At 36.9% G+C, this 13414-nt stretch overlaps 1 protein-coding gene across 3 annotated transcripts in view; it reads left to right on the top strand.

Annotated features, from left to right (window-relative positions):
• Positions 1–13414, top strand: part of PRIM2 (DNA primase subunit 2) — a 77928-nt gene that overhangs the window by 32067 nt on the left and 32447 nt on the right. For all 3 annotated transcript variants that reach the window (XM_015859225.2, XM_085542063.1, XM_085542064.1), the window contains exons 7-9: positions 2658–2725; positions 9387–9459; positions 10393–10578. In XM_015859225.2, coding sequence (XP_015714711.2) covers positions 2658–2725; positions 9387–9459; positions 10393–10578 — 327 coding nt within the window. The remainder of the gene's footprint in view (positions 1–2657; positions 2726–9386; positions 9460–10392; positions 10579–13414) is intronic.

Genomic DNA, 13414 nt, shown 5'->3' with positions numbered 1-13414 from the left:
GCTCTCAGATCATCCAGTTCAGCCATCCACCTACCACCAATATTTCCCACTAAATCCATGTCCCTCAGTACCACATCTAAACATTTCTTGGACATCTCCAGGGATAGTGACTCTACCACCTCCTTGGGTAGCTGGTTCCAGCACAGGTAGTTCTTAAGGGAAAAAGAGTTTGATGAATTCTATGCAGGCTGTAGATGTACATGTGGACAGTGTGTTCTGGAAGCACTTACCAGCTGATAAGGAGATACTCCAGCTAATAATGTACATTGTAGATCCTCTGATGCATCCTCCAAACAGACCTTGGTTTTTCTGGATATGTGTAGGAGGTGCCCAGAGTAATTCAGTAGGTACTCTCAGCTAAAAATAACCTTCATCAAAGTCCTTTTTTCTGTACTTCCTTATAAGCCTTCCATGTAATTTTGCAAAATAACGTCCAACTTAATAAGATTTAAAAAAAAAAAAAAAAAAAAAGTATTCATCAGATGTTGACAGCATTAAAATCATCTTGTGCAGTGCAGCTAATTAGGGCATCTTGTCCAGAAAGCAAACTCTTTGTGGCAATGAAAATTCTTTTATCTTTTTTTCCTTTTTTTTTTTTTTTTTGCATGGAAAATCACTTAGAGAGCAAATAGTTCTCATGCTGTAACCTCAAAGTCAAAAATTCACACCCCTAAAAAATGTAGACAAGTTAATTGAGTCACAGTAATCTTGTTCTTAATTGCCATGTACATAAATGTCTTCCCGGTAGTGTGGAGAGCTGCTTTACTTCAGGCTTCGTGTCAGGCATTCTTTATTTATTTATAAGTTTGTAGCAAGTTTTCAATGACATTTAGGGAAACTTCTTTCTCTTCTGTAAGGAAGTTAAGAGAAATTACAGTATTTAGCATCTCTTCTAAGTTTCAGCTGAACAAATCTGCTTTGCTTGGTAGGATGTCTCATACAAAAGTCTTCAAGGGGTTTCTCATTTCTTCTGTTTTCCTCCCTCCCTTTGTTTTTATGCATGATTGATGTATATTTTTTTATCTACTAGAATTAAAACCGGGTATCTGGAGTATCCTGAGTATTTTTTCTTCCCTTTTTCTGTTGAGGATTTGTACTGATGGCAAATGTAGCATTCTAGTTAAGGGTATAACTGTTATCCAGCATATCTTCACTACTTGGTCATGCCCATATTCCCTGTTTTCATATTCTTTATGATTTTGTAATACGTAATACCTGACTTTAAAGTAGCACTTGGATGCCTCTGTAAGGAAAAAAAAATGTATAGTGGTATTGGAAGAGCAGTGGAGGCACCTTCTTGTTCTAAACAGAACCTGGGAAATCAAAATGGGCTTTTGTTGACTCTTTAGCAAGGTCTGTGGTGATAAGCCAAGGGGAAATGGCTTAAAGTTCAAAGATTTAGGTTGTATTTAATGAAAAGTCTTTTCCATTGGGGGTGATGAAGCACCCAGTGGTGTGGTTGATGCCCTGTCCATGGGCATCAAGTCCTGTGCATTGCAGTGGAGTTGACTAGATTACCTTTAAAGGTCCCTTCCAACACTGAAGATTCTGTGATTCTGTGAACTGCCAAGTTTCTGCCCTGTTTTAAATATCAATGGATTGCTGGCACTTCAGAGTTCCCCTTATTGCTGTATTTGGGTCATGTTTGGGTTATTGTATGCCACAAAGAGCTGCATTTTGGATCCCCGCTTCAGAACTTTGCATGTCTGATGTCTTGGAACCAGCAAAGAGAATCCGAATTGCTGGTCCTAAAAGCTTTGGTTTTAAAGATCTAAAAGAATGTATGTGTAACATTAGACTTATTTAAGTTACCTGTTTAAAAAAATAAAAATTAAGGACTTGATGTATATAATGTAAAATTTGTTGCCTTTTTGGTTTCTGTTTGTATGAAGGTAGTTTTTAAAATGCAGTCTAACTTGACAGCAATGGGGTAATGAAGTGGATACTGCATTCAATATTTTATATTAGATTAGTATCAGCAATGTCAGAGCTGTTACGCTTGTAAATTTTATAGGAAAGGTAGATACATACATAGTGTTAAGCAAATATATATTGTTTAATATGTATTTAATATTTCTCAGTAGTGAGTCATGTTTTAATTCTTTAATTAGTCATTTCTTACAAGAAAAACAGTTAATATTTGATTTGAAATAGTCCAATTACAAAATACATGTTATTTCCATAAACAGCAACAGCAGTGTACACAGAGGCACGTCTATATAAAAATGACATAGAACTAAATGTTATGTAAATTTTATTACACAGGTGTAAATTGTGTATATTAAGGCTTAATTGACTATATTACATTATGTATTACTTATATTACATGTGCTGTATTACATTATATACTATCGAGCCAGAAGTTTGTGTAGATTGAATATGCCTTCCGGTCCAAATATGTTTAGAAAAAAGTATGCAACTTTAATGATGTTTTATTGTTTTTTGGTTTTGTTTTTTTTTCCAGATAATGTTGTCATTGTAAACCTATTTTTCACTGTTTAACTTTATTATAAATGTTTCTGCTAACTTCAGATTGTGTAAGGCTTTAGTTAATGCTGTTTAGCATTAACAACAAAAGAAGACATTATAGCATTGTTCTGGCTTTGTGCTGTATGTGTTTCTTATATTTCATTCATTGCACATCTCTTGTCTTCTAGCTGACAGCACGATCGCTGCCTTCCGTACAGTCTGATGAGAGACTACAACCACTGCTTAATCATCTCAGGTAGTATAAATGGAGTGCACTTGGGGGGTAGATTCTTTTTTTTTCAGATACCCTAGCTGTGTGATTGGCTTTGACTGGAAAAAAAGACAAACTGGAAGAACATAGAAGTATTCTTAGTTTCTTGGAATGTGTTTGAGGGTGAAGAGTAAGACTCCTTTTCTCATATACTTCAAGTTAGGCATAGGTTTTTTTATCCATATATGGTTTTTTTTTTGTTTCTTTTTTTTCCCCTCCACTTTATATTTTATGGAGAATTCTCTTAATAGTATATGGTAAGACTAAACCATGCAATGAGAGGGAGGTGCGCTGGTTTAGAGTTAATGAAGTATTTAGCTTGGAATGAACCTCTAGAAATGATCTTACTTAGCCCCTGCTCAAAACAGATACAGTTCGATTGGATGGTTCAGGTACATATCAGTTGGAATTGTTGAATTTTTATTCTAAGAGTATACATTTACTTAAATATTGCACATCCATAACCTGTTTATGCAAAATGGCTTTTTTTTTTTTGCATTCTGATGTTAATTTGGGTTTTAGTGTTAAGCAACCAGCGAGTTGCTTTTATTTTACATTTGTGATAATGAAAGGACTGTTCCCACTAAGTCTTGTTGTCAGTTGAAAAAATTATGCAAAAATCATCGTCTTTTGGCGAAATTCATTTAAAATTAGATGGAATATGTAAAACCTCACAACTTGAAAAACAGGCTCTGGCATTGAACAGACAAATGACCAAATAGGTCTTTTCTGATACTTATTTCCATGAATCTATGATTCCTTTTTGCTTCGTCTTACTCATAAAAAAGGGAGAATATTAGTTGTATGAACTCTTACTGCAACACTTTATTTCTGGCACATGTCAATAGAGCTTTACCTGAGGCTCAGACAGAGAAGTGTGGAAAGAGAACATGATTGATAGTTGCGGAGCACTGTTTGGTTGTTAATGCTTTGCACATTTGTTTGCAGCTATTCATGACTGTGTGGGACTTTTAAATTAGCTAGTCCTCAAAAAAGTTGATTTTACTATGGATTATGTCAGCATAGACACTTAAATTCCTGCTCATTTTCATTTAAAGTGGACATAACATATTTTGTGGTTGGACTAGTTTAGACTAAATGTATATTTTGTCTGAGACCTGGGTGCTCTTTCTGTCATATTTTGTTTTACTGGTGGTTTCAATACTGGTTGTACTAGACTGGAGGTGGGATGAAGGGGAAGAGAACAGTTTAGCTAAAATGTTACAAATATTTGATGCTTAATTTTGAGAGTTCCCATTAAGCTTAGTTTAATTTTCTAAAAGCAGCAATTTAATGGAAATAGAAATCATGAATATGATTTAGCTGGGAAGTATTGGTAATGGTTGGACTAGATGATCTTCTAGGTCTTTTCCAACCTTGATAATTCTGTGATTCTGTGGTTTCTGTGAGAACAACACTTCTGCAGCTTCTGTGTTCAAGGGAACTTGTATAGTTTTATGGTAAAATTACAGGGTCATGTCATTAATATTTAAAATCTTCAGCAGGAATAATTTCAATGCTAGATAAAAGTTGTCATATGTAATCCCATCAAACTATGATAGGATTGTGCCAGTACGTGAATTAACAGGATAGGCTGAGTTGGCTTTGCTTAGTGAAGGGAAGGCTTAGTGGTTATCAAATGGCAGCCTGTATTTGCAGGGCAAACATCACAGTGTTGGAATTCTTAATGGCGCTAGAGGATATTACAGATGACAGTGGTCACATGTAGCGGCTTTGGAAGTTCAGATCAGACATTAGCAAAAATGTCTCTGCTGGGATTATCATGCAGCATGTAACGCAGAGATGTGGAAAAATCCATGTCTGACCTCATTAGAAGTGGTTGTAGTGCCATTTAAAGTTGGATGTGGAACTAAATGGTTTTCTAGCATTTCTCACAACCAGCTTGTATATAATTCTATTTGTTCTGTTATGAAATGATAGTTCACAAGGTTGGTGCTGAAACCAACTGTTTTTCAAGTCCAGATTCTTTAAAAATGAGTCTGCACAGTTTTTGTGCAAATACGTTTACCCTCCTTGTGCTCATCCTGAGAAGAAGAAGGAATACCACAATAAACTTGTCATTTACTATCCTCAGCTACTACAAAATGTCCTTCATATCCCTATTAAATCTCATGGTGCACTAAAGGCTTTATTTGTCAGAATGGTCCTACAGATGTTTCTTGAAAGACATATCCTACTCCTGGAAATGTGGGTATGGTGGAGATTTCTTCTTGGTCAGCAACAAAGCATACGTATGTTTGAGCAGTCATTGAGAACTTCCTACAAATTGAATGCTTATGATAAGTAGCCCACTTTTATCTTTGTCTACCTCTTCACTTTCAGTCACAGTTTAGCTTTTAAATTTTAACCTGTTCCACATGTAATCAGATATGTAGATTATTTTAGAACAACCGGCTCTAAATGAAAGACGGCAACTGCACTGTTCTGTTTCTGCCACGGATGCAGGCAAATGTAGCACCTCTCTTCCTCCATCTGCAGCTGTTTCCTAAACTTTAGACGTTTCCATCTCAGGTTTCCTACTTCTTTGAGTGTCTCAGGCACCTTCCGACCTGGTTTCTGTCGCCAGTACTCCTCAGTGGGTCTCTCTTGCATGAACTGCACTCATTTTAGGAGCTCTTGGTACTACAAGTAGATACAATTGCTACAAGATTGGCATTTGGTAGTCTCACAATTATTTATTTATTTATTTGTTTTTAAGTCCACGTATTTTCTTTGGCTTAATGGAATCCTATTAAAATTGTTAGGCATGCAGTAATATGGGAAATAGCACTTTGTATTACAGGAAAATTTTATTTGTTGTGTGTTTATGTTCTTCAAAGCTCGCTTATGTTAAATAAGCCACTTTATCTTTTAGGATGTTTTGGCTTTGTGTCTGTTATTGATTTAAGCATTTTGGATATTAATCCTGAATTATGAATCACTTCAGTTTTTCCCCATTACTTGAATTCCTAAAAGCAGGCACGGAAAGAATAAATTACATCGCACAGATATGATCTATTTCCTGCAACTTGTGTAAAATAAAACATTCTAAGCTTTTCTTCCTTTTGTATTCTTAAAATTATTTTGCACACTCTGTTGCATTAATGCTTAAATGTTTCCTAGCATTGTTTGTTCAAACCAGCGTTGCTACAGGTCTGACAGTTCTGTTGAATGTGACCCAATTCCAAAGTCCTTACAAAACTTAATGATTTTTGCCAGCTAGAAATGCTTCAGAAAATCCGTATCTCTAATTGCTTTCCTGTGGAGAATGTGTAGAGTGTCTTTAGAATTGTGTTCTGTGCAAGGATATAAACTTGCATGGAAAAAAAATGCATAAGCACCAACAGAAGTGCTTTTGTTCTTGTAGCTGCTGATTGTTGCCACTTTTTGACCCCTTTGTGTTCAAATGACGGTACTTGGCTCCTGTGCTGGACTTTGCATTTTGTTCCCTTATTTTTATTTGTCTGCCTAGCAGCATGCTTTGAAACAGGTACATTTTTATTCTTAAATACTGGTTTTTATATGTGTTTTTTAGAAAGGAATGCTGGTCTTTCATCTGGATGATGTGGGCATACTTTTGAAGGAAACTCTAAAAATAGCTTATCTAAAGGCTTTCCATCTGATTGAAAAATACAATATTGAAATGGTGCTGTGATGTTTACTGAGGAATTGTAAGGCTAATAAGATATTACAACTGTTATTTGAGCTTGGTGTTAATCTGTAGCTGCAAGATAGGCTCAGAATTATGTTAGTATCTCTGATTTTTGGATTGTGGGTGGTTCTTGAGTGATTGAGTCATGTTGAATGGAAAGGTGCAGGAATTTCTGTGTTGAGGGAAAGTAAAACTGTTTTAGAGTGAAAAGTGAAGACACTGTGGCTTGTTGGAATGCAAGCAGACAAAAAGAAACTGTGAAGAGCTATATGTATTTTAATTGAGTAAGAAACTTATCAGAATCGGGGAGTAACCACAGAAGCTGCGTGGAATGGCAAAAAGGGGCAAGTCCAAAAGAAGAGCTAAAACTAGAAGCTGAAAAGGAAAGAGCGAGGGTGATCAGAAACCTGACTCTTTTGTGTTGTAATGCATTTCCAAATCAGTAGTGGGAAGCTATTTGACAATGTGTAACAGTGTGAAGAAATAAGTGCTGTTATTTATAGAACAAAGGATAGTCTTTTTTTTCCTCAAGGTTGTTGAGATTTTCAGTGGGAAAGCAGAGAAAATAATGTCAATCAGGAAGACTGTGAAGTGTTGTTTCATTGTGATCAAGGGGTCTAGATAATTTCTACTGTTGAAAATCAAAGACCTGATGCATAAAGCTGCAAATCCAGAAGTTCCTGTCCCATGGAATCTTACAACCACGTAACCAGTCCTGCCTCTGTTATGCCTAATGTACCACATACAAAGCATGGATGAAGGTGTTCTTTCAGTTTTGTTCACCTTTGAATGCAGTGTGTAAAGTTCAGCTCTGTGGTGTGTGGTGTCAGGAATCAAGCAACTTGGACAGGCTGAACAAATACACTGACAGAAGTTCCATGAAGTTCAACAGTGGAAAATGCCAAGCACTGCATCTGGGTGGGAACAATCGTATGTACAAGTACAGTACATCACACGACCTTGCCATGGTCAGGTACTACTTTTTAATGTAAAAGCTGGGAAGCATGCTTGAAACATTCCCTGTTTGCATGCGGTGCTGAGGATATTTAAGCTTTTCAGAGTCTGGAATGTATCTTTTGTTCCACCCACCCCTCTCTTAGCTATGCTTTGTTGTATATATGAAAACAAACAAACTAGTGCTGTGCTTCAGTTGGTCCCAGAAATAAGCCTTAAAATGACCAATGAATACCATGTATAATAAAACAAGTGATTTGCACCATGGTAAAATCGACTTTTAGCTGTATGTTTTTCCAGACACTATAGTGTTGAAATGTCACAAAATCAGTGGCACCCTGTATCATCATTTAGCTAAGTTCTTTTTTTTTCCCTGGTGTTTATCTCTCTATTTGTCCAGAAGGTTTGAGAAATGATCTCTGTACATTACTTGTAAAATCCCTTTGGCACAAAGAAATTTGTTCTTACCCAGGCTTTGCAGCTTACTAGGTTAAAAATGATTTTTGATCCCTTAATCTAGATATATCGAAAGATACTTTGTGCTTGCATTGCCTGCTGCATTGTCAGCTCCTGATTTCTATAGGGTTGTGCTGCAAGCGTTTCTCTTGGCCTGTTCTACAGCACTGCATATCCTCAACCAAAAAAGCTGTATATTTAGAAGTAAAACCTGAGCACTTCATCCTTGAATTTGATTTGAAATGACTTCAGTGATGGTGTTTACATGTTTGCTCTGATATAGTATAGCATTGTCTGAGCTAAGCTCAGTTGTTACAAGTAGCTTTGCTACAGTGTTGGTGAGGGATGAGGCTGCATGTGTTGAATCCTGTGCTATTTTGGCTAGACAGCTACTGTCAGGAATTTTTATGTCAGTACTGCAGTAAATCCTCCTTAGCTTTTTGTTGATAGTCTGAAGAAGCAGGTGTTCATTTTTCCCTTTTCCATCCCAGCAGATGTTCATGGTGATACATAAGTAATAGCTGTTTTTCTCTTAAATGCTGCACGAGTAGCAGAGTAGCGAGGTACAAGAAGTTCTTGCTAGAAGAAAACAGGAGTCCCCCACCTTTAACCTTACTCTTCTTAAGGATTTAGGAAAGTATAGGCTGGTCATTCTCATCTCAGTTTCAGACATATGAAAGAGAAGAAGGTGATGATGACTATGGATTTCAGAAGGTGAAATTATGCTTCACCAACCTGATTGCCTTCTGAGGTGGAATGAGTGGCTCAGTTGGTAGAGGAGAGCAGTGGATGTTTATCTTGATTTTAGCAGGACTTCTGAGACTCTCTCAAGTAACAGTTTCACTAGTAAACTGATGAAGTGTGGACTAGGTATATGGGTAGTGAGGTGGTCTGAACAGTGCTCTGCTCAGAGGGTTGAAGACCAGTTTAGAGGCCTGCTGTTAGTGGAGTGCCTCAGGGGTCAGTGTTGGATCCTGTATGGTTTGGTGTCTCCTTTTGCAAGTTAAATGGTGTATGTCCTACTGATAAATAAGTACTGTAGAAGGGATGTAAGGAAGATAAAGCCAGATGCTTCTCAGTGACATCCAGTGATAAATCAGGAAGCAGTGGGCACAAACTGAAATATTTACAATTCTATTTACACTTAAGAAAACACGTTTTATTGCAATTTGAGCACTGGATCAGGTTGCCCAGAAGGTTGTAGAGTTGCTCCTTGGAGGTGCAGAAAACCCAACAGGATAAGATGCTGAGCAGCCTGCTTAATTAACACTGATTTAAGCAGGGGGATTGGACTAGCTCGTTTTCAGAAGTCTCTTTCAATCTCAACAACAACGTGATTCTGTGATCTAAATTCTAGATGACACTGCAACATTCTTTTAAGATAAAGTTTCTTCATGCTGGCTCTTTAAACCTAAATTACACAACTTGTTAACTATGTTTTCTTGGTTTTGTCTGCTGGAAAATATTTCAAGGCCTTAATTGGTAAAATAATTTCTTCCCAAATTGGTAAATATTAAAAAATAAATAAAAAAGTTGAATGATGATAATTTTAAATGTTGCTGTGTTATTTGCTTTATTTTTCAGCCATTCTTACATTGGCCCGGATTACAGCGTACAGAAAAACACTGGAAAAATTTCTCTAGAGCACATTGATGCTGTAAGTCCTCTCTGTTTACTGAGTTGTATAATATGTCGATGCATTCTGATTTAAAGCCCAGTACCTTCTATGCAGACAATCTCCTCATTTTTTTTATTCAGTATTTGTTTTTTTTACCATTGAGAACTGCTTGATTATGATACATTTTAAAATGGAACAGAGTTAACTGAAAATGTATCTAATCAGGATTTAGATTGAAGCTATAATGAATTGCTTAATTTGTTGCTTAATTCTGTGTACTTTCATAAGTTTCTAAAACAACCGCTGTAAACAGATTTTAATAAAATTTCCTTATTTAATTATTTTTCAGCTTAAATGTTTTACAACTTTTTTATCTGGTTTGCAGGATTAGGTTTTAGTATCTACCTTAAACACAACATTATTTCTTTTAGTTTTTAATTCCATGACATGACTCTCATGTCCAAAAATAATGATGCAAAGCCTAGGTAAACTTAAGTGTTACAATGTTTCTTCTATCGGGGATCTTGCTTCATAAGACATAATTTTCTTCAGGTAAAGAATCTGCAGTTCAGCTGCAGTGAATGCTAGTCTTACTTGTAGTTGCTTGAAGATATTTATACATACAGAGCCCCAACCAAATAATGAAATAAAGCCAAAGCAAAAATAAACACTAAAGCAGGCCCACCCCACAAAAGCCCTCCAACACAGGTCAGCTTGCCATTACAGAATTTAAAAAAAGGAAGGAGCAAGAAGTATTGAAACCTGACAGTAATTAAACCTTTGTTACTCAGAACAGAAGACATTCTGATATTACTACCAGTTATTGTCCTTTGGACTTTCTTCTTGAGATGTCTGAAGGACACCCTGTATCATTCCTCTAGCCATTCACATTTTCAAGTGGAGCTAATGAGCGATCCCAATAAGCTTGTATCCTATAAATAAATCATCACTGTGTCTTTTTTCTCTTGATAGCTTTCTGTGAAGTCGTTCCCTCTTTGCATGCGCCAGTTGCACAAAGCCCTACGTGAGAACCATCACCTCCGTCACGGAGGCCGTATGCAATATGGACTTTTCTTAAAAGGCATTGGTTTGACTCTAGAACAGGCACTGGAATTCTGGAAGAAGGAATTTATCAGAGGAAAAGTGGATGCAGACAAGGTAATTCAACTAGCAAAAAACACCTAATATGAATGTGAGGATGCATATGCACTGTATGTTTGGATAGGTGCTTGTTAAAGTAGATAATTGTATAAGAACACAGTTATGTATTCTAAAGCTTTGTTTCTTTGTATTTTTTTTTCCCTTTTTTTTTTTTTTGTTATGATTTTACTCATTTTGTTTTGACACTTTTTGTGAAGCATGGGAAAAATGCAGACTAGCCACAAAACCAAAGGCTTTTTTATGTAAGGTCTGAGAGATCTTATTTTACCACTCAAATCAGTGGGAAACCACTGTTGTGTATGAAACAAGTGCTGTGTGACTAAATTAGTTCACAGCATAGGTAAGTGACTTTACGATCTGTGAGGAGATGTTAGCCTTTTTGTTCATCAATAAAAATAGAATTAGTTGGACAGCTGTGTGAGAGGTGAGCTTGCTGTAGCAATTTACAGTTCAAAAAGAAACAGAATAAAAAGAAACTTGCCCCTTGTTTTGCACAGTCCAGTGTTTTAACAAGTCGAATCAAGCAGGTACCCTGCCTTATCCATATGCTTGGCCTGTAGTGTATGGCATTAGGGCATTCTAGCAGAGTTTAGGAGTGTTCTCTTAGAGCAAGAGTTTCAGACCTTACATCAGTTTTGTTTGGACTGTTTTGTTTAACATGAATGTTATGAGTTAGCTTTCCAGAGTTCTATGAATATTGGCAGATAATTTTTGTTACCTCAAGTTCCTCTGCCTAGGCTATTTAGACAAAAAAATGTAGTGCTGGGTGTAATGAATTACAGTATGCATCTTCTCTTCCAAGTTCCAGAAGATAGGTCTGCAAATCTTTTGGGAAAAGAGGGATGAAAACAACATTTCAATAGAGACTTAGACCAATGTAAATCTAGTTCCGGGTGCTTAATTTAAGATGAAATATGTGTTTCATAAAAGCAGAAAAATCTGAAATGTAATCCTTTATGAAGATTCAAAAAAAGATTTCAATCTAGGTGATAATTATAATTTTGCAGTTGAATACCAATTAATTGCTGGCAGCAACGGGTCCCTTTTGGAGCAGCTGGAGCTGGCTCTGACCTGACATGGGGCAGTGTTGGGCTCTGCCCAGAGGCCACTCCTGCAGTCACCCTGTTATGAAAATCTTGCCACATAAGCCCAATACATATATGCACATTCATAATTTCTGATGAAAAAATAGTGCATGAACGTGTCCCATTCTACTTGCTTTTTGTATCATGTTTTCAACCAAGTTTTACGAGCCCGGGTTTTACTGTGTAAGTTAGAAAGTATGTTGTGAGTGAAACAAGGGGTTGTAGTTGCCACAGTGGTCAGTGGCTTTTACAGTAAAATGTTCTATAATGCTTAACGTCCCAAAACAAATGAAGATAAATGCAGTTCTAATTGGTACTTTCTTTTGTCTTTTTTAATTTCTGATGCTCGTGCCGTGTTTCCTTTCTTTAGAATTGAGGTAATTACACTGTTTTGTCCCACCAGAGCGCTGCATGGTACCTTGCTAAAGATTAGGGTTAATTATTTGCTACTGGGTGGTGTATTGTGAAAAAGGAGTGCTTGGTTTTTTGCAAACGATTAAGGTTTCAAAATTGTGTGTTCAGGTTGGTCTTGAATGGTGATGGCACTTGGGCTGGTTTTCAATCTTAAGATTGGTACACAATTTCAGTTTTCAGCAGGAAGGGAATCACCTTCACCACACGAGCACTGCGTTGAACTGCATGTCACAGACTAAGCACAGATGGAAGGAAAATTTGCCGCCAGAAAATACGTCCTGTGCTCTAAATCACTGAGGTGGGCTTACCCCAGATTTCCCTGATGAAAAACACTTTAGAAAGCTCATGCTTTTCCCTTGAGGGGAAGCTATGGGGTACATCACGAATACCAAGTTTCACACTTCATTTAATGCAAGAAGTCAAGTGGAACCTAGGAAGAACACCCTGAAACTGATGGTGATCCTGTGGTGAAAGTGATCAAGTAGAGGCACGTTCACAGCAGACAGAAGCAGAGCGCAAAACGAAATGTGCTTTTGCTTTAGGCGCTGAAATTAAAATTATTTTGCTTATTGTTAGGCTAAAACACCTAAATGTTGAATTGCTGTTCAGATGATAGGATCAACTGTCAATCTGAGATAGGTGTGTTACTTCTGACTGAATGGTTGTGCTGTTGGCTTCAAAACCTCAGTGTTATTTTAAGGTATCCTTTGTTGTTTATCTATGAAATGTGTGATATTACTCTAAGCAAATATTATTCCCAATCTGTTCTTTCACATCCTTTTCTGGAGTAACTCCCTACCTGCCCCTCCCCCTTCCCCAACAGAAAAAAAACCAAAACCCTCAATTACTCGATATACTTTTTAAATAATTGAAAAAAGGAACTGGTAAGGTAAATAATAAGATAAATAATTGCAACGAGGTAAAAAGGCAGGATGGCTGAAAACAAAATCTTTTCTCATGGGGGAAATCGTTACTTGGCTGTTATTCTTTATATGATCTGTTTATATGAGCGTTCTGTGAATGTGAAGTCAGGGACTTGAAGGAACGTGAGTTTAGAGCAAAGAAAGGAATGAAACCTGCTGCTTTCAGTTACTGTAGCTAATAGTTTGGAATTGAGGCTGAAGTTAAAATAAAGGTTTCAGACTGGACTTAGTGAAAAGCTCAGCATGGAGGCATTGGAGCTCTGGAGCGGTTTCATTAGAGATATTGAGTGATCTCTGTACTTGAAAGTTTCAAAGCCCCAACTGGACAAAGTGCTGAGCAATCTGATGCTGCTTGAAGCAGGAGGCTGGACTGGAGATCTTCCTAGTTCCCCTTCCTAGTTCTGTGATTCT

Source organism: Coturnix japonica, chromosome 3 (assembly GCF_054131305.1).
Source record: "Coturnix japonica strain WE chromosome 3, WE-NBRP24, whole genome shotgun sequence".
NCBI classification, from domain to species: domain Eukaryota; kingdom Metazoa; phylum Chordata; class Aves; order Galliformes; family Phasianidae; genus Coturnix; species Coturnix japonica.
The sequence above is the reverse complement of the archived record's forward strand: the minus strand, read 5'-3'. Positions and strand labels throughout refer to the sequence as shown.